The 24,430-nt window shown below is 41.9% G+C and overlaps 1 protein-coding gene across 3 annotated transcripts in view; it reads right to left on the bottom strand.

Moving 5' to 3' along the window:
- APP (amyloid beta precursor protein) overlaps positions 1-24,430 on the bottom strand; it is a 229,063-nt gene that overhangs the window by 138,439 nt on the left and 66,194 nt on the right. For all 3 annotated transcript variants that reach the window (XM_075433354.1, XM_075433362.1, XM_075433368.1), the window contains exon 3: positions 17,876-18,005. In XM_075433354.1, coding sequence (XP_075289469.1) covers positions 17,876-18,005 — 130 coding nt within the window. The remainder of the gene's footprint in view (positions 1-17,875; positions 18,006-24,430) is intronic.

The raw sequence follows: 24,430 nt of genomic DNA, 5'->3' as shown, positions 1-24,430 counted from the left end.
ATGGAGAACATACACAACAGAGGGCACCAGTGCAACATCCGCCAGTAGCACTGCCTCTTCCCAATCAAGTGCCTCCGCTCTAACTGCCCAGGAAGCTGAATCCATCTCTCAATGCTCCTATTGAAGTCCAGCAGAGGAGACACCTTGTCAATAAACCCGTATCATACTCAAGTCAAGACTGACGAAACAGAACAGCAAGTGCCTCCTTGTTCGCTTTTGAACTTCAATCACTAACAAGAAAAATTTCACCTAATTAGGATTTAATTATTCAGATAACCATGACAGGCCGTCCAAAGTTCTTAAAACTTCTTTCTTAGACATATTGCTTGGACTCTATTGCCTAACCAAGGCTTCAGATCATAGCTGCCTCATATGCAAAAGAGTTTCAAAGTGGGCCCCCCTCAGACGGGTCTGCTGGAGCAGGGCAGATGCTCAAGCACTTCTTGCAGTATGGCCATTCTCACTCAGAAATCCAAACCCAAAATGTCAGGTTAAAAGGGTCAAGTGAGCTGACATCCCAGTTCACTTTGCTTTAAGCAGTACTCCAGAAAAATCAGTTTTGCCAAATGAGAGGCAATGTCAACGAGTTGTTCAGGAGGTTTTCCCTAAAGGTGCTAATTTTTACCCCACTTCATCCCCAGCTACAGTTGTCATGTGATCTTGTAATCTCACCTTCTCAGTAATCTTGAGAGAATAATGAGAAATTCTACTAAAAAAAAAAAAAAAAAGACTATGTACTTCTAGGCATCAGTGTCCCAAGAAGGTACTGTCTACCGACAACCAACTTCAAAGAGGAATGCTTGAATCCCTGGGCATGAGTTAGCCCGTATCTCCTGGTGTGGTACACAGGCCAAACCATAGTGAAAACACCGTTCACACTTTCTCTTGTGGACATACAGTTGACAACAACAGGATTTCTGGACAACGAGCAACATCAGAGACACCTTGCAAGCCATACCACTGGGAGAGGGGAGGGGGACAAAGGGAAAGAGGTGGTACCTCACAGTACTCCGAAGGCTCAGAAAGGCATCCTCCCACTTCTCCAATGCTCTTACCTGTATTAGCGGAACTCAGCAGAATCCATTTTTCTTAAGAGCTTTACCTCTGATAATGTACGAAAACCTGCTGTAAATTGATTCTGTTGTAACAGACCAGATAACAGTAATTATACACAGGCAACTGCTCATATATAACAAAAATGGCACTAGAGTTTAACCTGAAATTACACCTTCCATTTTTATTATAATTTAAAAGCTACTCTTGAAACACTTTGACATAGGAGACATTTTGTAAATTATGAAGGCAGTTACATAACTGAAAATTGAAATAAAACTTTACAGCTGTCTATCGTTGTAGAGAATTTAACAAAAAGGAAAGGTATATGCAAATTCGGTATTACTCCTTTATGACATGCCAGATTAAGCTGGGGGATCATAGTTAATAAACGAGAAAAAATTAAGTACTAAAAAGGTTCTCGCTAAGCTACAGAAAAATGTTAGATTAAGATTCAACCAAATTTTAATCTAAAAACCTTGTTTCTCACACTAACTGAGAACGAAGTGACATATCAAAATGCTTATGATTTACAGAATGGAGCAAAAGGGCATTTCGAGGGGAAGTTCACACTGTACCTAGACTGAAGTCCAAAAATTTTTTTTCCAAAATCTGAAACAGGAGATGAAACATGAAAGATTTATCAATTCAATGCTCTACAACAACAATAGAACAACTGTGATTCACACCTGCTGTGTTTTCTGTTTTCAAAGTCAGCCCAGTATTTAAGGGTATAAAACCCAAGACAACCAGCAAAAGATACACTGGGCAGCCAAATGTTTCACAGGCCTCTGATGAGCACAGGAGCTTGCATTTTCAAAAAATAGCAAATGCTGCAAATGGTGCTACAGATTGGCTTAGGCCAACCCAGGTTAACGTTTCTCTCAAAAAAGTGTGGCTCCATGGTCTCCCCTTCCTCAGCTGCAATGCCCAGCCTGGTCTCCGGCCAGCATTCCATATCTGTGACTACATTATCAGCAAGATAGCAGACCTGGGTTTTGAGACACCCACCCCTTACTGAACAGCAATTTTGGGTTTATTTATTTAGTCAGCTCGGCTCACGTTTCACCAGAACTGTTTGCCAACTGATCCCTGCTGAACTGAGATGAGCTGCAAGATGAAAGGAGGACAGGCAGTAGAGAGATGAACCCAGATCCATCAACCTCTACATGACTCCTCCAACTCTGCTTCGGCAAAGTGTTCATGGATGGCTGTCGGCCTCCCTGTGGCAGTGCAGGCACCATCAGATAGAAACCCTGCCCTAAAGACTTCCATTACTTCCCAGGATAAGAGAAAAATTACATAATTCAATTCAAGGTTATGAAACAGATGCAACAAAAATTGCCTCATACACAGGAAGCCGAATTTGAAGTTGATTACAGTACTTATAAGAGAACTCACTATAAGAAGGAAATATTCCCAAACAGTGTTCTCCAAAAAACTACACATACAAAAAAAATTCCATGGTATGCAAAGGGAGGGAGTTTGCCTATCACGTATTCAGTACACACTGAATAAACAAATCCCAGAAAACAGGTAAAAGGAAACAACTCCAGCTGTAGGCTCAAGTGCATGCTGTTGATTATTTCTCATTTGTACTCTAAGTTGAAATATGGGCTTTTCAGTCACAGGGCAGAATGCTCCCATGTTAAATATCATAAAAAACAGTAAGATAGTCCTTTTCCCAAAGGATTTGCAATCTCTGTTGGGAGGACTGGCTCCAAACAGCTGTAGGCACAGGGAGCTGATCGTAAATAATCAATAAACTTGTAACAGATTAAGAACAGTCAGGAGGGCAAGAGAATGACTTGACAAAATACTGATATTCAGAAATTGCATCCTAGGTTAAGCTATAATTAAAAGGTATGAAAACGCATCATATATAAGACCAACTCAATGAAGAACAGCTAAGGGAAAAGCTAAAATAAAAACCAGCCTCCTTCAAAGCATGGAAGATCAGGTTTCCTACGAAGCAGACACTGTTCATGTATTCACCCGAGTACCTTCTGGAAAAAGAAGCAGAAGCTGGTAGTACTACACAGCCAAAATTAATTTGTGTTACCAAAATTAATTTTGATATCAGGTTGTTATGATTCAATTTTCTGTTGACCTAGTTGCAATGATCTAATAGAAAAAAATGGGGTAATTTAAATATTTTACACAACAAGAACTTACTGACAAAGCCACTGGGAGTTAAACACCAAACATATTAATGCAGAAAATAAATAACTTCCAATAATCATGATCCTCATTAATTATCCCAACTACAGGGGTTTGCTGTCTTTCAGCATTTCAAACTGAACGATGACGAAGCATTTTTAAGGGCCAGGTTAAGTACATGAGTGAGTACAGAACTAAGAAACACCTCTTGTCTACCAATTCTGCATTTTTTAGGTACACACACAAAAATCACTGGGTGGAAAACAACAACAAAAATCCACGTTATTTAACAAGAAAAGTTACAAGTTTAATTTTTTTTTTTTAAGCATACTTATATGTTCTACTAAAATCAAAGTACTTTGTATTAGCTTCAGGGTCATATTTTTAACCGGAACAAATTCCCCTTTAAGTTCCCTTTGTGATCATTAAGAAAATTTTCCATGTCATTCTGAACATACTAAAAAACCCTACTATTATTACTCATCTGGAGGTCAGTAAGAAAGTTCAAAATGTCTGAATAGAGATCAAACTCACAGTAAAAGCAAAATGCAGAACTGCTCAAACATCCACTAATATAGATGAAATCATTCATGAGGAAAGACTATACCATAACCAGTACCCCAGCAGCAATTCGTCAAGCTAATGAAGTATTAAAGCTATTAGCTTTATTTTTGTTAATAAGCAGGCTGTGGGTATTATTAGGTATTATGCTGGTATGATCTATGCATAAATAGATCAAGTCTAGGAAGTTTAAAACCAAACTGGCCGTGCACAACTGCTTTGCAGAACCAGATTTTTCACTTCCATCACTTTGTAACTCCCCTATGCTGGCACATTTCTTCATTTTTAACCCAACAAAGGCACAAGAGGTTAGACTAGAGTACAGCCCCTTTCACATAAAGCCAATGCAAGTCTTCGCATGGAGAATAAATATATAAGTGCAAGCACAGGATTAAAAAAAAAACCCGACCCAGACAATCCCATCAGACGCTTGCTTTGGTAAGTGAACGCCAGTGCATTCCTACCCCTGGGTACCAGTAGTTGTTCTTTCAGCTTCCTACAACAACACGGATGAGTAAACTACAGAAAGTCGTGATAACCCTGCGCTAACAGGCCAGACAACTGGCAGGCAGGCAGGCGATGGAAGGAGGTAAGCAACAGCTCTCTCCGGAGGGGACAGAGTGCCTCTCCATCAGCGGCCTCCGGCTTCCCGGGGCCAAGCTGGTGGCTCCTCGGACCAACCACCCCCATCCTGACCACTTACCCCTGCCTGACCTACACGCAGCTTTCCTGGCACAGAAATCTCACACACAGTCAAAATGGTTCCTTAAAAAAAATACACTACTGTTCCACTTCTTTTGGAAGAGGGGTCAGATTGAGGACTGGCAGTTATAGTCTACTCGGCTGTCAGTTTTCAGGGCTGCTGACAAACCATGTGTCCAAATTTGAAGAACTTCAAGAGCAGCAAACTTAAAAAACACAAACCCAAAAAGTAATCAAAAGAAAGAACTGAGAAAATCTGGGAAAAATCTATTAAAAAAACCAAACACACACCAAATGCAACTGCATGAGAAAGTTCTTGGGTTTCTGTTGCCACTCATCCCATGACAAGCATACTAAAAATAGCCTGCTTTTCAAATTTCAGAGAGAAACTACTATCTACATGGATTCATCAAAACCCAAATTCCTAGATGGTTAATGGATGCTTTGTTCTTACAAATCGTGTAAAACCATTCTGAACTTGTGTTTTCCATTGCAGAAGTTTTCCGCAAGAAAATAAACCCCGACATTTGAGCACAAAATATCTCCTATTACACAGTAGATTTTAGCATCAACCACGAGTATAAGCTTTCATGTGAAAGAGGAAGGAACCCAAAGGGAATTTCTGCTTGCATGACAAAGATGCCTGCGCTTGCGGGTAAGGGACAGGAAGTGTTGAAGATTGTTTGACCTTCAAATGTCACATGTTCATCTCGCAAAGACTTCGGATGTTTACACAAGCATGAAGCGCTGTAACTCTCTCCCTCGGGACGCACTCCGAGCGCAGCAATCCGTCCAGTGGGAAGACGCCTGGTGTCATCCCCGCACAGGTCCGCGGACGCTGCCCCGCCGCCCCTGAATGCCAGCTGGCCCTTCCACAGGAACGCCGCTGGGTACCAGCCCGGCCGATCCATCCAAGGCCGCACCTCTCCTTGGCCCCGAGGCTGTCAGCAGCGAGGGCTGATGAATGAACCTGCGCTTGACCTGAGCGACTGCCAGCACCTCGAGCACAGCCCCGGACTTGTGCCATCACCCCTTGCCAGTTATGGACAATTTATCCTTTGCGGGCAGATAAATGCTGGGGCGCTGCGCTGTCACACTGCAAGTACCAGCTTTATCAGTCCTCTCTGCCTGAAGGGCAATGTGCCCTACATGAGCAATACTTCACTGAAAATTAACCAAGTTCTTCCCTACACCTCCTGAAAGTCATTTTGCAAACACTTTTCCAAGGTTACAGATGAGCTCCCTGACACAGACTTTCCCCAAAAACCAGCCCATCCACTAAGGATGAGAATGTAAAGGCATTTTAATGAACAAATGTCTAAAGTCTCTTCATGAAGGACAAAATACCTTTCACAGAAAGCCACTTCAGTCATTAAATACAGGGGGTTTTGCCTGCCTGAATTAAAAAGGCAAAGATGGAGATTAATTCATACTAGCAATCTGACAACAAAAAACAAATACATACACTGTTGGTTATAGCACATATGTATTTTTCTATTTTGTTGCTATGGTTAACAAATTAAGAACCATTGTACCGTGCTATTTAAAAAACAAACACATTTATCATGAAAAGTAATTCTGATGTCTTGGTGGAAGTATTGTGACATAAAACAAGTACCAAATTTAGAAACCACTTTAGAACTTAAATTCAAAGTGACAGAGCCCAAATGCAAGACCACCCCTACACTGCATGGGCACAATACTACAGTTGGAAGTAACAAAAAACAACACCGACATAACACACAACTCAAGGTGCACAGTAACAGCTTTTGTCCGGAGGCTGCTGATACCCTGGAAGCATTGCTAACTTCTGATTCGTGCAGTGAGAGGTGGGTCAGCTGTTCCCAGCCCCAAGGGGACTCTGGAAGCAGCAACAGCCATACTCAATGACAAAAACCATGGAACCACGCCCAGTGTCCCCAAAGAATTCACCCATTTGTTTCTGCACAGAGTGACGGTCAAGTGGATCTGCTACTTTGCTCGCTATTTCCTACACTCATGGGACAAAGGACAGGGCAGCTTCAGTCAAGAAACAGGTATTTAAAAAGCGTGTCACAAGCCTAATCCACTTTGCCACAAGACTTTGGAAATGCCATTTCAACAGCATAGAATCACAGAATGCTTAGGGCTGGAAGGGACCTTTAGAGGTCCTCTAGCCCAAATACCTGCAGTGAGCAGTGACATCTTCAACCAGACCAGGTAGAGCCCTGTTCAACCTGGCCTTGAAAGTTTCCAGGGATGGGGCCTCCACTGCCTCTGCGGGCAACCTGTGCCAGGTGTTTCACCATCCTCCCTGTAAAAAATTTCTTCCTCATATCTAGTCTAAGGACTACATCATTCACAACCAAGAGGTTTCTTCCCAAAGTTCTGCCCACTACCATGGCTTTTTCTCCTTTAGATTTCAAAACTTGAAACATTATTATTCTGAGTTTCCCTGTTTTATTCAGTTGCAGTGTTGGATTTGATGCACAGGAAGAAGATCAATGCCAGCACTTAAAAGAGAGACATCCGTGTTCTTCCATCCTGCCTACAAGATAATCGACTTCAAAGAAAGACTAAAGAAATCTTCAGCTCATCCAGTGTTCCAATGTTGTAAGCCACATACAGGATAGAAACAATGGAGGGAAAAAACTATCTTAAGGATTTAAGGTGGAGGTTTTTTTGTTGTGGCTTTTTGTTTTAAAAAAAGTATTAAATGCAGCTGTAAGGAAACATGGAATCACAGATGTGCATTTTTCACTGAAAAAGGGAAATTAAAGGCCATGCATTCATCAGATACCACCAAAGGGGAAACCAATGACCATTTTTGTCATACAACACAGTCATCTTAGTTTAAGTAAGCTTTGAGTAGAATATCTCACAGCAGGCAGGTCATCTGACAAACAGAGCAACAGCATCCTCCTTCAAAACATATGAAGCAACAGCAGAAACAACCCTCAGTCTGTGTCTGTAACAGTCAACCGAGAATTCTATAATAAAGCAAATTTCATTGCAATTTGTTGAAAAATAAAATGGAAGCTAAGCTGAGGCAATTATACCTTTCCTTATACCTGATGAAGCACTGACAGGTGTGCACAAACACCTCACCGCTCAGAACTCAAAGCGGTTTTTGCTGTGACAGAAGGGTATTATTTTTTCCCCCCTCTTAAGCACTACATTGCCTTTGAGCTAAAACAGACCGATTTCACTGCACCCAGGCAGGATCACAGGGTCTCCCTCTCTCTGCTTGGCTCAGGTAGCATCAAGTGAGATGTGACAGAAGATGACCCGAGATGCACAGCAGAGCTGATGAAGAGCTGGGAAGCAGACACAGTAAGACTGGCTTGGACAGCAGATGCTGACAGGAAGCAGAAGAGGACATGCTGAGAGGAGGAGATGGATGCCAAGCTAGGAAGAGGATTCCTCAGCAGGAAGGGAGAGGTGAAGAAACATCAGTGGCTGGGGGCAAGTAGACTGGAGTGGAATGGTGATGGACAATACGTAGCACCTGGTAAGCCAAAGAAGGTAGCAAGGTTGGAAAACCTGCAGTGAGAGAAAGACTCAGCTAGAAGAGCTGGACAGGGCAGGAGCCCTCAGAGATACAGCAAAGCAGGAGAGTGGCAGGTTAGAGGGGACAGGGTTAAGAAGTCTGATGACAAGCACTCTGACATGGGAAAGGAATCGTGTAAACACAAGAGTGCCTATCTCAGTCCAAAACAACCTTTTCGCTCAAGTGGTCAACAGCAGGTACCTACAACACAACACTGAAAAAGGGTGTAGAGTGTAGAAGAGCATGCGGCAGGATTTCTCCAAGACTCTGTTTCACCTCCACAGACACAAGACTAAGGTCCCTAACATCTCATGAGTTACCCTGTACTGAACTGTCCTGTTGGGCTTTGAACATTTGTAGGCTTTCAGCATCCAAAAGATTCTATGGCAGAGGGATGAGGAGCTCATCTACACACTGTGCAACAAAATACACAACTATACAATGACTTCTGTTTGTTTGGAGCCTGAAGCCTCCTAGTCTCATTTGCTAACAAGAGGTCTCGTCATGAAAGATAGGGTGAATGGCCATTCCTCATCCATCCTCTCCAAGCTACTCATGACTTCACAGAGCACTGTCAGAGCCTCCCGGCATCCTCCTTTCTATGCTAGAAAGTTCTAATGTACTGCGTCACTACTTCTGCAGGAGCCATGTCATATTTCAAGTACTCACCATCACTCTTTAAACTCTTCATTTTGTAGTACATACTTCTGTATGAGGAAGACCAAAACTACACACAGTGTTCACAAATACAGGTAAGTCCATAATTGACACAGTGGTACAGTTATGTTTTATGTTTTGTTCCCCATTCCTTTCCTAATAATGCCTAACACTGCTTTATTGGCACTAATGAACTTGTGTTTTCACAGAGCTATTAATACCCAAAGTCTCAGTCCCGAGAAGTTAGATGCTACTGACAGTATCACCATATACATTAAAAGAATATTAATTTATTTTGTGCTTCTCCCATGTACACTGCCTTTACTACATCAGTTTTCACCTGTCATTTCACCTAATCAACATCAAAGACCCATGTGAAATACTTCGTAGTTTGCCTTTATTAATTCTACCCTGAATAACTTAGTATCATCATCAAATGGGTCACCTCACGATTCACCCTCCTTCAAATCACAAATATTTTGAGCATCACGGTCACAAGAACCGATCCCTTGAGATTCTACTGGTGACCCTTCTCCACTGTCAGGATGGACCATTAATTCCTGCCTTTTTAATCTTGCTTCTTACTTAGCCACATAAGAGTTTTCTCTTCTATTCCACGGTAGATTAATTTCTTTAATAGCTTCTGGTAATGGACCTTGTTAAATTTCTTTTGAAAAATCAAAGTAGACACACTATCCATTTGCCCACCTACTCCTTTAAAAAAAAATGAAAAAGCCTCTTTCTCAGTATCATACTCACTGACAAGTCCAACATTCCTAGGTGTTCAGCACTTCAAAAGGGCACCACCACCCCGCCAAACAGGCTTACTGAAATGCATTTCCAGGATCCTCCCTAGCACCGTTTAGAAATATCCAGCGATTCCCATCACTGATTCTTCCTTTGCGGTTAACTGCATCAAATCTGTTGGCAACATTCAATCCTCCTCTGAGACCAGAATGTATTTAACATTAGATCCTACCACTGCTTTCGGTTAGGGGATAGAAAACTGTGGGAAGATGCTCCATATGCAAATCAATTTAATGACACGTGGGAAGATGTACACTTCCTTTCTCTCCCCCTTCCCATCTTCCCTTCCTAAAAGGCTAAGCAAACAACACCCTTTAATTAGCAGAATTCTGCCACTGCAAAATTAAGTACTGTATGTTGAAGGAAACACCAAAGAAAATGATGAATCAGCTCTGTGACACGACAAAGATGCTCATATTAAAGTTCCTGGTTTGTCTGTTCCCAAAGAAGGGCAATGAGGCTGGTGAGAGGTCTGGAGAACAAGTCTGACGAGGAGCGGCTGAGGGAGCTGAGGCGGTTTAGCCTGCAGAAGAGGAGGCTGAGGGTGGACCTTATTGCTCTCTACAACTGCCTGAAAGGAGGCTGTAGTGAGGCAGGTGGTGGTCTCCTCTGCCAAGTAACTAGCAATAGGACGAGAGGCAATGGCCTCAAGTTGCATTAGGGGATGTTTAGACTGGATATTAGCAAAAATTTCTTTACTGAAAGAGTGGTCAGGCGTCGGAACAGGCTGCCCAGGGAGGTGGTGGAGTCCTCATCCCCGGAGGTGGTCAAAAAATGTGTAGATGTGGCACTCTGGGATACGGTTTAGCAGGCATGGTGGTGTTGAGGTGACAGTTGGACTTCATGATTAGAGGTCTTTTCCAACCTATGTTTCTATGAAAACTGGATGCGTACAATGAACAAGCTATGAAAATTACGTGGTGGCTTCATGCATTACTCACAGGTTGCGTGCATGTGTGAATGCACACATCTATCAAAACCAAATATACATCTCTACTTCACAAAGAATCCTTGTGTGCACACGTACATATGCGCACACACACACACATAAATGCTGCTTCAAGTGCTTTACAGCTTGGAGCCCGACTATCAACAGATACTTTTGGTTTTGAAGCTTCTCCCCAGCCTTTCTCCAGCCTTCCAACTACAAACTAGGGAGGCTATTCCTCACCTCACGACCTTTATAAAACCAAACCTGTGTCTCCAAAGTGCTCAGGTAAGGTTAGAGGAATTTCTGAGAGGTAAATCAGTTTTGTCTTCAGGCAGGATTTGAGTGGCGAGCGGTAACTAAGGCTATGGGAGAGGCTGAGCCAGAAGAACACACCAAAGAGCTTGTTCAGACACACACAAAAGGACAGGGTGGCAGACAGGGCCGCCCCGCAACTGCGGCCTCCCTGGTACCCCTTGCACAGGGATAGTAAAGCAGGAATGTGCCACTTTTAATCCCTGACACACTCAGATAGCCTGGAAGTTACAAGAGAAAGAAAACTTAGTCCAGCTAGCATTGACCATTCAAGCAGAAAACTGATTTATATCTTCAGGCTTCAAAACATTTCAAAAAAATTAGAAACAGTATATAATACAATTTGTAATGCTGTCTTTAATAGGCAGCTAAGAAGACAACTTTCACATATCTGTGACTGCTTCCTGTGAGCTGTTCCTGACATGTACACACCACTATCTCTGGTTTCCTTTGTCCATTGTAAAGAGACAAATAAACACACTCATTTTCAGCATTTACCTATAAAGAATTATTTTACTGCTTTAGAAGTACATCTGCAGAACTGTTCTGTTCAAGATCTCAGAAAAGTTTTTGTGTTTGGACCTGTTCCACAAAACCTTCTCTTATTAAAACCTTACTGCAGTCGCCAAACAAGTAAAATCTATCTACACCCTAAAAATGCACAGAAATATACAAGTTCAGATTTATTTCTTCTCGGCTTATTACACAAAAATAACATGTTATATATTTACTCTTAGTCATACATCAAGGCATATTCTGGTCCCCACCAGGATGCTAATTTTGCTTTATCTCTTCACTTCAAGGTTTCCACGCCTTCGGCTAGGATTTGGCTAAACCAACAGCTGAACTCATGTTTGGCTCGAGTGAGGAGGAGGAAGCCTCAAGAAACAGATCCGTGACTGCCTGAGGAAGTTCTCGTGCTACTGGTGGGCGATCTCATTCAGGATTTCTCTGCCCACTCCCCACCTCTTCCTCCAGCTGATGGTATTTTGTCCCCTGAAGCATGCCAAAGGCCACTGCAACAGTTTATACAGTCCTGCTCTACAAGAACATACTTGGAAAAACACAGTTCTAAACCACAAGGCAACACAGCTGCTTAAAATTATAATAAAATTATAAACTCATTATTCTTTATACGAACAATCAGTAACCCAACTAATGCTTAACAGCCACTTTCTTCTCTAGTACAGAAGCTGACCATAAAATTCAGGTCAACAGAGTTCAGATATATACAGAAAATAATTTCTATTCAATGAAACTTGTCAGGGCAATCTCTTAATTGCACTGCTGCACAGGGGCACATTTAAGAACACACTTGATGAAGTGAAGCCTTAAAAGCTTGCTGTAATTAGCTCAGACACGAGGACACAGAAATAGGAGAAAACTCTGACCACTGGCACAATGCCGAAGAGCTGCCAGTGTGGGTCCTGGGCAGGGACCTGGCTAGGGAGCACCTGCCAAGGCTTTGCTGCAGCAGATGGAAGCCACTGTGTTAGGATACCTCATCATCCCTGCAGCGTCTGCAGTTTCACAAAATAATGTGCCTAGCCTGCACAGGCAGGGCTTTCTCTTCTGCCCGCCAGCAGCATACCAAAAATACCACTAGAAGGCAGGAATATTGTCTGTGAGGGAGCAAAGAAGAGAGATGAAAGGATTTCTTCCAGTGAATAGCTTTGCCTTTCTCCGCACTTAGGATTTCTCTACCCATGGCCTCCCCACTAAGCAACTCAGATTGTCAGTCTTTTTGGAGATCCTCTCCCTCTTGTCAGCTCACGCTGTCAGAAAAACTAGACATGATGTAGTTGTGTAGGCTGAAATAAGTGCGTTTTTTTATTTTGGGAAACGAGTGTGGTGTGAGGCCTGTCTGCATCACTCACATGGCTGAGCAGAGACTGAGGCAAGCTGGAGGCGGATAGCTAAACTAGCAGGGACAGGAAAACTCTGAGACAATTATTTCACGTCATTCTGTTGATTGGGCACTGCATGGAAAAGCCAGTGGAAAGTGTTTCCAAAGTGTCCAGAGGAGAAGCTTTGCCATTGCAGTGAGAAACAGGTGCACTCGACAGTGAGTTGAGAGGAAAAAAAAAAAACGGCAAGTACCACCAGATAGCAGAAGTAAACAGGCATTTCACATGCTTGTGTGAAAAAATCCCAGTTAAAATTGCAGGTGAACTACCAGATGAACCAAAAGAACTGTTGATTACGTATTTCTCTATTTAAATGATTCACTCCAAGCATAACCTTGGTGTTTTCTTTGGTATAATTGGCCAGGCATGCATATCAAAACTTGAGTATGCTGCCTCTTCTGACATCAAGAAGTGGTTAACTTTATAAACTGCTGGAGTAATAAAGCATGACAAGTTAATAAATATTTTCAAAGATGTGTTTGTTAAAACAAGAAACAGAAGCCAGCTTTTTGCTACATAAGCACACAGCAAAATATACATGTCATATAAGCTAATCCACTTGTTTAAGAACAAACGATTGCAAGTAATCATGTTTTGATTGACAGAGGCTACACACATAATGATATTCCAACACATCTGGATCCTTCAAACACTGTCTGAATACAGTGCTTAGCAGCAATCATTAAGAGGATAACGAAATGGGAGTCACATACAAGTATGCCAGTAAGTACTTTATGCAGCGCCATTAATCAATGCCGTAGTAATTCCCCTTTACCCCACCCTGCAGTTGTTTGTCTGCCATGCCCACAGATCCATCCATGAACATCTGCATAATTTAGCTTCTCCTCTCTCCAGGGCTATGGTGCACAACGAGCAGCTCGGCTGGCGTGTGTTTCACCAGCAGTAAATGAAACATCATCTATTCAGAAAAGTATAGCCAGGTATTTATCCAAGGTATTCTCAGAATCACGGCACTGGGACAAAGATGCCCACTTCTGCCAACAGCCAGGAACACAGAGTGAATTACCTCATCTCATGGCCCATGTCACACAAATTCGCCAGCTGCTTTTCCTCAAGCAAGAAGTAGAGAGGAGAGAACTGCTTATTGCCCACACTACCCCAAGGCAGGCAGAAATCCTGCCCTTCTGCTGCAGCCACTGGCAGATCTTCCTCCAACAATAACAGGGCCAGGTTTGTGGCCAGGATATTTTTCAAGAACAGTTTCCATAAAACTAAGTGGATATCATGGACTTCTTGGCACTGCCTGATGAAATCCTGCAGCCCGTACCCCACAGCAAGCTTGTCGTCACCATTTTGGAGGGCTCAGTCTTAAGGGTACCTGCTTTTTGCTCGCTGCGGGTGTGAGGATGCCAGCACGCACACCCGACACCATGCCAAGGAAGCACTGCAGATCTTCACTCTCCTGCCAGCACATCTCATGGCTCACATCTTTGCCTGAGCACTGAAAACACATTCGTGACTGTCAAGCAGCATACACCTCACTCAAACAGCATAATTAATCTTTGTATCACTAAAAACCACCTCAAATCCCAGATTTTTTTTTTCTCCTTGAAGACAGCAGTCTGACACCATCATTGAAGACACCAAAACATTCACCTAGATTCCTATTTCTGTCATAAGGTGGGCAACTTTTGAACTGTAATATGCACACATTGGAAGATGTCATTTTCTAAAAGCAGGAAGATAAAAATAAAGATAGTTTTAAGGTAAATGCCTTCAGTGTGTTCAGAAAGGTAACTAAAATTTACTCAACAATTTTCTTTTCACTAGAAGTTTCCTCTCTTCAACAATCTGAACTGTACAGTAATCCCCTGTGTCCCTGGAAGCACGCAATGAAAACATGGGTAAATCAGATTTATCCGACAAGAACACTGTCTCAAAGGTTGCAGTTTTAAGAACATTGCAAAGCCCTTCACACAGGCACAAGATCGTATCTTAAAATTAAATTAAACCAGTAATGCTTTTCTTCTTTGGGATCAATTAGAACATTTTTAGGGAGCATATTTATGTGGTCACTGCAAAGACATATGGCTGACTCAAACAAGGGGCTTTCATTTTGCCTTTCTTAAATTACTGCTTTTATGCTTTAGTTGCATCCACTTAAGAAAAGAAAATACAAAGCTGTGTAATCTCATGAATCTAATCAATATTACTAAAGTTTACTGCTACAAATAGCTGCAGTAACTACCATCATGCATGAGTCTCAAAGGGAAAACAACTAATGGAGCAGGCAAGTGCTACAGTGATACGCGCTCTGCACGCCTCGGCAAGCCTCAGCTGAATACTGGGACGCAAATGGACTGTGAACATGCTCTGGCCTGAAAGCAGACACATTTCTGTCACTCAGTTTTTCTCACCTCTGTGGAAAACAAATGTCAAGATGGAAGAAACTGTAAGCTGACTCAAGATACTGAAAGGGATTCTCACAGTAAAGTAAAATTTCTAAGACAACACTGCAATCACCTGCCCACTGCCAAACCTTCTTCTGGCATTCTAATTCTTACCAGAGTAAATGGATTTAACGGTGGTCTACTTGCACTAAAATTACTGAGGAATGGGTACTGTCAGTGTCCGATTTCTGGAATTGCCCACTAGTGGCTACCACACCAAGGATAGTGGAGAGGCATGCCTGTCAGCTCTGTGTAAGATCCAACTTTTAAAAAAAATATCTTTTAAGACTGAAGAAGTATTAGCAGGAGATCAGAAAAAAAAAAGCTCTCAAGACTCCTTAACTCTGTAACAAATAAGATTTGGGAAAAAGTATTCCGAGACAGACATAGTACTGTTTATGGTGATAATTAATAAAATCAGTACCCCCCTACTGAACTGTTTGTGCAGGCTACAACACCAGTTACCAAAATAGATTAAAAAATCCAACATGATATTGCATAAAATTATTAAAAAAGAAGATCTGTCAAAGCCATGAGACACTGACAGACTGAACTCAATCAATTCCCTGCCTCCAGTCTACCCCCTCGATGTACACTGCAGCACGAGTATTCAAGGTGTTTATCCACAACTTTTAGACTACAGAAGGAGCATGACAAACACACACGTGGCAGACAACTGCGTAAGCCTCAATTACAAGGAAATCAGACAAAAAATAGCATATGGGGGTATTTTAAAATAGAAAATAGGAGCTAAAGGCAAAGCATTAATGGGTATGAGGTGCTTAAATGTCTTTAAAATTTTTGCTTCCAGCAATCAAAGCCTACCTTGCTACCTAAGATAGCAGACATTAAATTCCCAACTATTCTTAATTCAAAACCGCAACTCAGGAAAGACATCTTACCAGTTCCTCACTCCTACAGGGACCTGCATATAGCCCTGTTCATAAATCTATGAACTTCCTTCTAAATTACTAGACTTCTTATTCCTTTTACCAGAAGACTGTTGGAGTTCCTTACTCTTGCAGAAAGTTCCTCATAATTTCCAGACTAAATTTATTCATGGCTAATTTATATTCGTTTGCTCTTGTGATGACACTGCCTTTTATCTTAAATTAGGTTGTTAAGTTCTCCAGGGCTCTAACCAAATCTATGTAAGTATAGAGAGTCCTGAGCATAATAGTTCCCTGATCATAATTCAGAACTTTGCTTATAATGACAATGCAATAAATAATAAGAATTAGTTTTTATAGTTCCACTAGCCTGATCTTCTTCCAACACATCTCTAACTGGCACAAGTGCACTCACATGGAATCGGATCAAATGTATCATAATGAAGCTAGGTGAGACTGCAGTTCTGCCCCACCTCTAGTAAGTTGCTTATCTGGCTCTACAAGTGGATGGACTCTACAAGCTGATGTTTTTATCTTGACTGTGGAAAACTAAAGAAAACAGTAACAAATGGGTAGAAGAGCATGCTCCTTTCAGCATTAAAACTTCTGGTGGAAGTGACCAGCCCAACCCAGGTAGAAGTCTGGAAACCACACAAAAAGCAAGATTCCTTCCTGCAGTCAGGATTCATATTATTAGAGGCAGGTCCTTCCCCTGCTGCCCCTCCCCTGCCACTGAATTTGGGTTCTGCTTTAACACTTTTGCTCAGAATAAACTAGTCTTTCTTACCTGCAGTAGCATCAACAACGATATACTGGAGGTCTAGAGACACCTAATTCGTACCCATACAAACAAACATCATATCTAGAAACTCTGGTGAAGAATTAATTTTCCCTGATACTTCCTAGTACAGATTGTGCACTTCTGTCGTTTTGGCACCTCTGACCACAGCAGCAGCACACTTGTTAGCTACTCTGCAGTCCTATCTTTGTTAAGTTGGTGCACTCACTGCCTGGGCATCAGGCAGAGCGTGCCGTGTGTTTCACCTATTCTACACAAATGAACAAAAATTCTAGAAAGACTGCATATTTTCTGGTTTTCTTTCATTATTTATTTCATGGAATAACTGGACCAAGTTGTTTTCCACACAACATTTTAGCTGCTCCTGGCTTAGTAGGAAAGCAAGTTCCAACTCTGAACTCCAGCATTTAAACATGAAACTAGGCAGCCAGTTTATCACAATTCAAATGGCACTGGTAAAGCAACATACTTATATAGCTCATGGAATAATCTCAAGAAAATGTTTTGCCTAGAATGTTAATGAAAACAACAGATTAATATGATCCTGTTTTCTGAATGCTGACAGAAAGCTAACAGAAGTAAAGGTTAACAAAAAAATGAAGGACTGAACCTCCATTTTAAATTGGTGTATCTATTCAAAGCATCAAGGACACAGGAGAGAACAGCAAGCAACTGCTATAAAAATAAAGTTGCAGAAAGAAACAGGGAAATTTATAATCTAGCTTTTGCTTGCTTTCAGTAAAAACACATTCCCATTGTCTTTCACAGTAGAGACCGAAGTACTAGACACTAAAAAAATAATGGTGGAGAAGTATTTATTTAGGGAAAAGGTGGATAGCTTATAAGCAAAAACCTGTAAACTGGGCGCACACCTGCATGTCTGCATGTGAGGAAAAGTGGGGAGAGATAATGACAAACAAGAGGAGTAAGCAGAAGCCTTGTTTGCAGTCACTCATTAAAACAGTGTCGTGAAGAGCAGAAGTATTTTCTCTCTAGATAATGCAGTTCCAAAGGACTGAACAACTAGACAAACCCAACTCAGAGAAGATGATAATACAGAGATGTAAAAGATATTTATATAGATTCTCTATCTTTTTCACGAAGAGACTGAAAAACCAAAGAGCAGAAAAAACCAGACTGAAACTCAGTCACTCACCCAAACACCTGTAGGGAACGACAATGTGTGGGTGACCATTGCACTGCTTCCATCCCCTCTTGCACCAGTTCTGGATTGTTACTGGCTGGTTGGCTTCGACAACATTGGTGATTTGTAATTCAGGGTAGACCTAGCGTTAAAAGTATAAAAAAAAGTATTGTTATCACAAGTACACACTCTAGGTCATGCAATGCTGTCACACGTGTTTGTAAGGTGGGTATCGCAATACAGCCCTCATTTTCCTGTCTTCTCCCTCTTCTGCTGTGTAATGTATTACTTCACAGTATGAGTATGTGCACTTACCTGGAAAGCTGGTATGTTTGTTCATCAGTAATAAACGTGTGGCTGCCAACTCAGAATATGATGGTGGTAACAGCTGACTGTCAAAATATAACTTGGTCAGCTATATTTGCTTAAACTAAAGATCAGCTAAACAAGTGTTCCACGGTTGACTAAAATGCCCTCTTTCCCATGCCTAGGTTATTGCTCTTCTTGCAAAGCTCCATATATCGAGCCTAATCTCCATTATCTAAAATTAATAGTGTGCCTTTATGTTTACCTCAATCATTTTAACAGACGTTATAATTCTTTCCCACTGCAGTCTGCATAGTATTAACAGTCTGTTGAATCAGGTATTCGTACTTACGTTTACACCATCAACATAAACCTATTTCCAACTTTAGGAAAGTGCTGAGATCAAAATCCTGCCTGCTCTTAATACTGCAATACACTTCTACACCCACAACCACGCCACCAGCAAACCGGATGTATAATTTTTTGGCAAGCAACAACTTCAAAGCCACATATTTTGCTTTTTATCTCCCTCAGTCCCTTCCTTTGTCCCACCCCCTTTTTTCAATTTCACTGTCAGTAATGGCTTATCTGGCGTCTTTCGCCAAGGGCAGGTCTTAGCCACTGACTTTCATGCAGGTCCAGCTCCCAGTCACCTTCTACACGCTCCTTTCAGCTCACTGGCAGCACACTGCCTCGCACTATGCTGTGGAAGGATTTCAGACCATGCAAATCGCATTCCTTACGGATGAAACTGAAGGGGAAGATGTTCTCCTGGAGCACACCTAATGGATGGTTAATCCGCACCACAAGCCTAGAGCTAACCAAAGTGAAGCCTGCAAAGCACACCCAGCACGGATGCTCAGCCCCTGCTTCTTCATCCCACACTCGCACCTCTCATCGCACCACGCCAGTTGCTAACACAGCCTATGGCTCTCACTTTTGATTTTTCAGATCAGCATTCTGTCAGCCCTAGCATCAAACTTCAGAAGGTACTAGCTTTCCTTTACCTTTCCTCAAGCAATCTTTACCAATTTCCAGGTATGTCAAATCTGAGGATTTAGGTGGAGTGAAAACTACAGTCTACTCATACCTACTGGTGGAAAAGAAAAAAAGAAATAGGAACATGCCTGAGGAAAAACAAGTAACTGGAGATGGTCCAAAAACACCCTGAAAAAAAAGGAACATAATCCCAACTGAAGAGAGCTGGGTCGAGACTGGGTGAATTCTGGGAGTCCAAAACCGATGCTTGAAAAACCACCATAAGAACTTTGACAGTTTGCAAGGTTGCAAATCCAAGGAAAGCTCCCCTCTCCTCTTCAATCTCTTCGTCTTTTCCCTTCGGTCCCCTCAGTTCCACCAAACAGGTCTGCACATGCTCATGCTCTTGACTCTTGTCGCAGCACTGCCAAAATGGATTAGGATGTCACCGCGGTGGGAAATTTCGCACCTCTACCGCTGTGTAAATACTACACTGCAAGGCACCATAGCTGCCTCAAGAGCTAACAAGCAAGATGCAAGAGAAAGATTTTATTTTCCTTGGACACTGCCTTTAGCACCATCATGCTGTACTCTTCCAAGTTCATACGTTTGTAGATACTGCACTGGAATAATTACAGCCCACCATTACGCAATACGGGACGCCGTCACAAACCACACGCTTGATACACCACAGCGTCACTGACACGTTCTCATCGGGGACATTTTTACATTCCTCAGGGCTAAGCATCACTTGTCACATACAGAGAAAGTAAATGCCTTAAATGAAGGCAACTAAAGAAGATTTCACAACAGTTGGACGGGAATGTTAAAGAAGAAAATTAAGAAAAAAAATCTCAAAGCAATTTATGCATCTACAGGAACATGTACATAGCTTTAAAATGATAGAAAATAGGTTTCTGATCTGTGAGAACAAAGACACACTTAGTTACTTTCCTGAGGTGAATTTCTAATGAGTAACAGTGAACTATTACTGTAGAACCTTACTGAAACAATAAGATGAGAGGAAGATAACCAATATATAATTTTTATTTTTGCTATTTCCCAAACCCATGATTTTTAACTTCTAGTTCGTACAGTGGACCAAATTCTAAGCAGTTGACAGTATTTGCCAAAAGCACATGAGGACAAAAAAATACAAAGAAGCCTGTTCTGTTTCTACATCAGTTACTAAACTCCTAATGTGCTTTGACAGCTCACACACAGCTCTGTCCACCCTTCACAAGAGGAAACAGGCTTTGAATTTTGTTATCAATAGGTTAATGCCAGCAACACGTATGCATTGAGGAAAGTTCCCTTCACTAGACTTACATACTTATTTGCTCTGAATTGAAGTGGGACCTAGTTAGTGGCACAGAAAAATGAGCCTCATATTTATTTATAGTGTCCCTAATGAGCCACTGCTCCTTCTAGAGAGTCAGAGCAAGCAGCTCAAGAAAGTTACAGGAGATCCGAACTTTCAACGTTATTGCTGGAAAGTAATCTCTTTATAACACATTTTAAAACAAGCAGTGGAAGAAACAGAGGTGAACGTAATCTAAAAGCTTTAACTGGCAATCAGAAGTTATTACTAGATCTTCATTTACTTCTGTTTTCATTATTAAGTTTCCTACCAACTTCAGAAACAAAAAAAATCTAAAAAGCCTCTGCACTCAGGCTACTCAGAATTTAATGCAATCTTGTTTACATTTGTGTTTACCACTGGCAAGTCTGATGACACATAGATTTAGGACTAAAATGTAGAAGTAATTAATGAAAGAAAGGGCGTTTTGATCCGTCTGCACACAAAGGTGTTGATGATACAATGGTGACAGTGTCACAACCACCTCACCGAACACATGTTACCTAACAGGAGAGTCGGGATTATTTTTAAATATATCTGGGAAAACCAAAAAGATATGGAGTTAGGAGGCAAGGAAAATGTTTAAAGCGATAAGGTGGACGGGCCACCACCACTGCAGCTGCCCCTCCTGCCTGTGAGAAAGGCAGGAGACCAGCTGAGGGGCCTTTGGACATGGCCAGCGTGGGTGTGTGGGTCCCCAGGCCCCTGGCACACAGCGAGCGCCGGCCGCTGATGTGGGGCGGGGAGGCCATTTTGGTAAGGGCCGGCCGCAGCAGCGGGTGACAGCCACCGGCCAACGCTGGCTCCCCACGGGCCAGAGGGAGGCACGGCTTCTGGGGACACATCGGGGCGAGGCCCCTCCAGAAGAGCAGGCCCAGTGGTGCCGGAGGACTCGGATCAGCTGGAAGGAGCTCCAAAACGAGTCAGAGAGCAATGACGAGATCGCTCATCCCACGCAGAGGAAGTGCTCGGCTCCAGGCAGAGTCCATGTAGCATGGCCAGCTTGGCCACTGTTTGTAATCACCTTCAGAAATTCCAAATATGTGAACGTCTTAATTTGTCATGCACACAGCTAACAAAAGTGAGCTGCTGAGTGTTGAGACTGAACAACTGCGACCCCGAGGGTGCCTCTCCAAGCAGCCCACCCACCACCAGAGGTTCCTCTGTTACAGTGGGAAATGCCTACCTACCAAGGACACTCCTGCTCAGCCACCGACACGACGCCCGGACACACGTCCTACAAGCAACGCCCGTCGTCTCCGATGGCCGCCCTGATCCGCACAGAACCACAGGCTGCTGAGGGTGGAAGGCATGGCTGGAGGCCACCCGGCCCCGCTCCCCTGCTCACACAGGGCCACCCACAGCCGGCTGCCCAGCGCTGTGCCGGGCATCTCAAGGATGGAGACACCACAGCCTCCCCGGGTAACCTCTGACAGCGCTCAAATACCAGCATTCAATGCAACTGAAATCTCTGAGATACCTTTTTTTTTTTTTACATCCACCGCTGATACACGATTATATAAATAGGTTTCTCTACCCAGTCATAAACACTCAGCAGAAGCAAATGAACTCTGTACATTTTGGTGCAATCTTGAAGTAACACTTGCGTATAATCACATGAGAAACAGTCATCTCCTATACTAACAGACATTTAGAATCAAAAGCATAGTATTTCACCTCTTGGTATTACTCATCACGCCCCTCTTCTTCCACAGCAACCCTGACCATTCGGAACATTTCTTCTTTTATCACATTTTCAAACAAATTTTTGAAATGTTTACAAGGTTAGTTGACGATTAGGAGGTTAGTGGAGCTACTTCAGTTTACTTCTTCATTTTTTAATCACACAATTAAAAGAATAATAACAACAGAAATAAGTATAAGTCTTGAAGTACGATCATAATGTGTATGATTGGAATTAGTGGTACAGATTTATTCTCACATCTGCTTGAATTTAAGGATGTTTCTGGTATATTCCAAAAGCAGAATCATCCCAGGGAAGATAACAAGATCAGTTACTAACCGAGTATGCTCCACCCATGGAAACCGTTAAATGGAACACACACAGACACACCTGTGCATACACTTGCACACACACCCCCTGTAAAATACAGTGTGGTGTTAACACTTTAACATGAATGTTTAAAAAAAAGAAAAAATATCTTAGACTAAAGAATGTAAAGCATAATCAGGAATCTGTGCCCATCTTCAACAATTTGGAAGGGCACAGAACCTGGGCAAGAGGCAAAGAAATTTGCTTGAAATTAAGGTGCAAAATTAACTTATCAATTACCATTTTTTATTTAAACACTTTAGTATTTTTCTGCAAAGTGCATCTCATATCAGTTTGAATTCTGACTATTCCAAAACAGAGATGTGTATTAGTTTAACTGCCAGCAAATGCTGTATCAGTCTAAAGTGGACACATTTTCTTATTATCATTTTCTTGTACCCTTTTTCTTTAATCTTTCAGTTGTTTGCTGTACCTACTCATGATAACTTGTCTTAAATTAGATCACACATTTGATTTCTAGATCTTCCTTTTACCCTAAGCTTCAGCACCTGGAATGGCAAGACTCTGAAGCCAGCCTGAATTCAAATGTAATGCTCAACCCTCTACTCTCACAATGAGAAAAGGCTGCTCAGCCTCTCCAAGAGCACGTTGTCCAGTCTCTCTATAACGTGCCACTGAAGAACTGGTGCTAATGCACCCCAGATCTGACCGGTATTTATGAGCTGGCATTCCACTTGAAATCTGTCTCTGGCAGTCAGTGACAGTATCCACGCTGAAAACAAAACGCAAGGCTGACCACAGAAACACTAGAAAGGAATGTTCATACAGATAAAAGAAATGAAGAAATTACTGCTGTAAATAATCAGAACAAAAATTAGGGTGGTTTTAGCAGTTGCATCTTTAGCAACGTGAATTATTTGAATGCTTTGATTTACTAAAAGGGGAAGATAACTCAACTAGGATACAGTGTGGTTACACCCAGACTCTCCCTGCCTGCTCTCCTGCTCCACCGTTCCCCAAAAAAGGAAAAAACAACCAAACAAGTTGGTCTTTGGACAAGTTTCCTTCCAAATGGACCACGCGACTTTGTCCTCTGAATGTTCTGTACTTAAAATATCAATGTTACTTTAAAATTGAGAACTGTTCACAGAAATTATCAGACAATTTACTAAAAATTGTAAAGAAAACTCATGGATGTAACACAGGTAACTACTTACCTCTGTGCTTTACATGGACAAAGGAATTTTTTTTAATCACTTCAGTGAAGTAGTCTGCAAACCATCAATGCAAGCACTAAAGAATGCACATATTCAATAATCAGTGTTTGGGAAGACTGTGGTCTTAAAATTGCTTGTGTTTGACAGCAAGCGTATCTGAAGGATAGCTAAACAATGCTTCAGCTATGGAAAAAACCTTCGGTTCCAGAGCAACAAATTATAGTTGGATCAAAACTATTTCTACTCCTTTCTAGAGTGTGTCTTCAAACAAACAAAGAAAATCCTTTTGAGGATTTTCATGTCAGAGGGCAGAAAGCAACCTACATGTTAAAACCACAGAAAGAAACAAAAAGTCAGCTGCTTCCCAGCTGGTTGGGTTTTTTGGTCTGTTTGTCTGTTTTGTTAGTTTTTTTTACTTACTGCTGCAAAGTCATGTAGCTTAAAGGCTAAAAATTATGTTAAAAGAAAAACCTCCATAAAAAAAAGAAGCATTACATCAAACTCTTGTGGAAAGACCCTCCCTTGAACTCTCTTATTTACAAATAAGGAAAAAACCAAACATGAAATTGCACACACTCAACACATGCAACCATGGATGCTTACTACCTTTATGCTCCACACACTTCAACCAGCTATCCTAATTTTTTGCCTGTTTCTTCAGCAACTGCTGGCCCAAGTTATGATTGTTAACC

This window comes from Opisthocomus hoazin, chromosome 1 (assembly GCF_030867145.1).
Source record: "Opisthocomus hoazin isolate bOpiHoa1 chromosome 1, bOpiHoa1.hap1, whole genome shotgun sequence".
Taxonomy (NCBI): domain Eukaryota; kingdom Metazoa; phylum Chordata; class Aves; order Opisthocomiformes; family Opisthocomidae; genus Opisthocomus; species Opisthocomus hoazin.
Note: the sequence above shows the minus strand (reverse complement) of the source record. Positions and strands in the feature narration are given on the sequence as shown.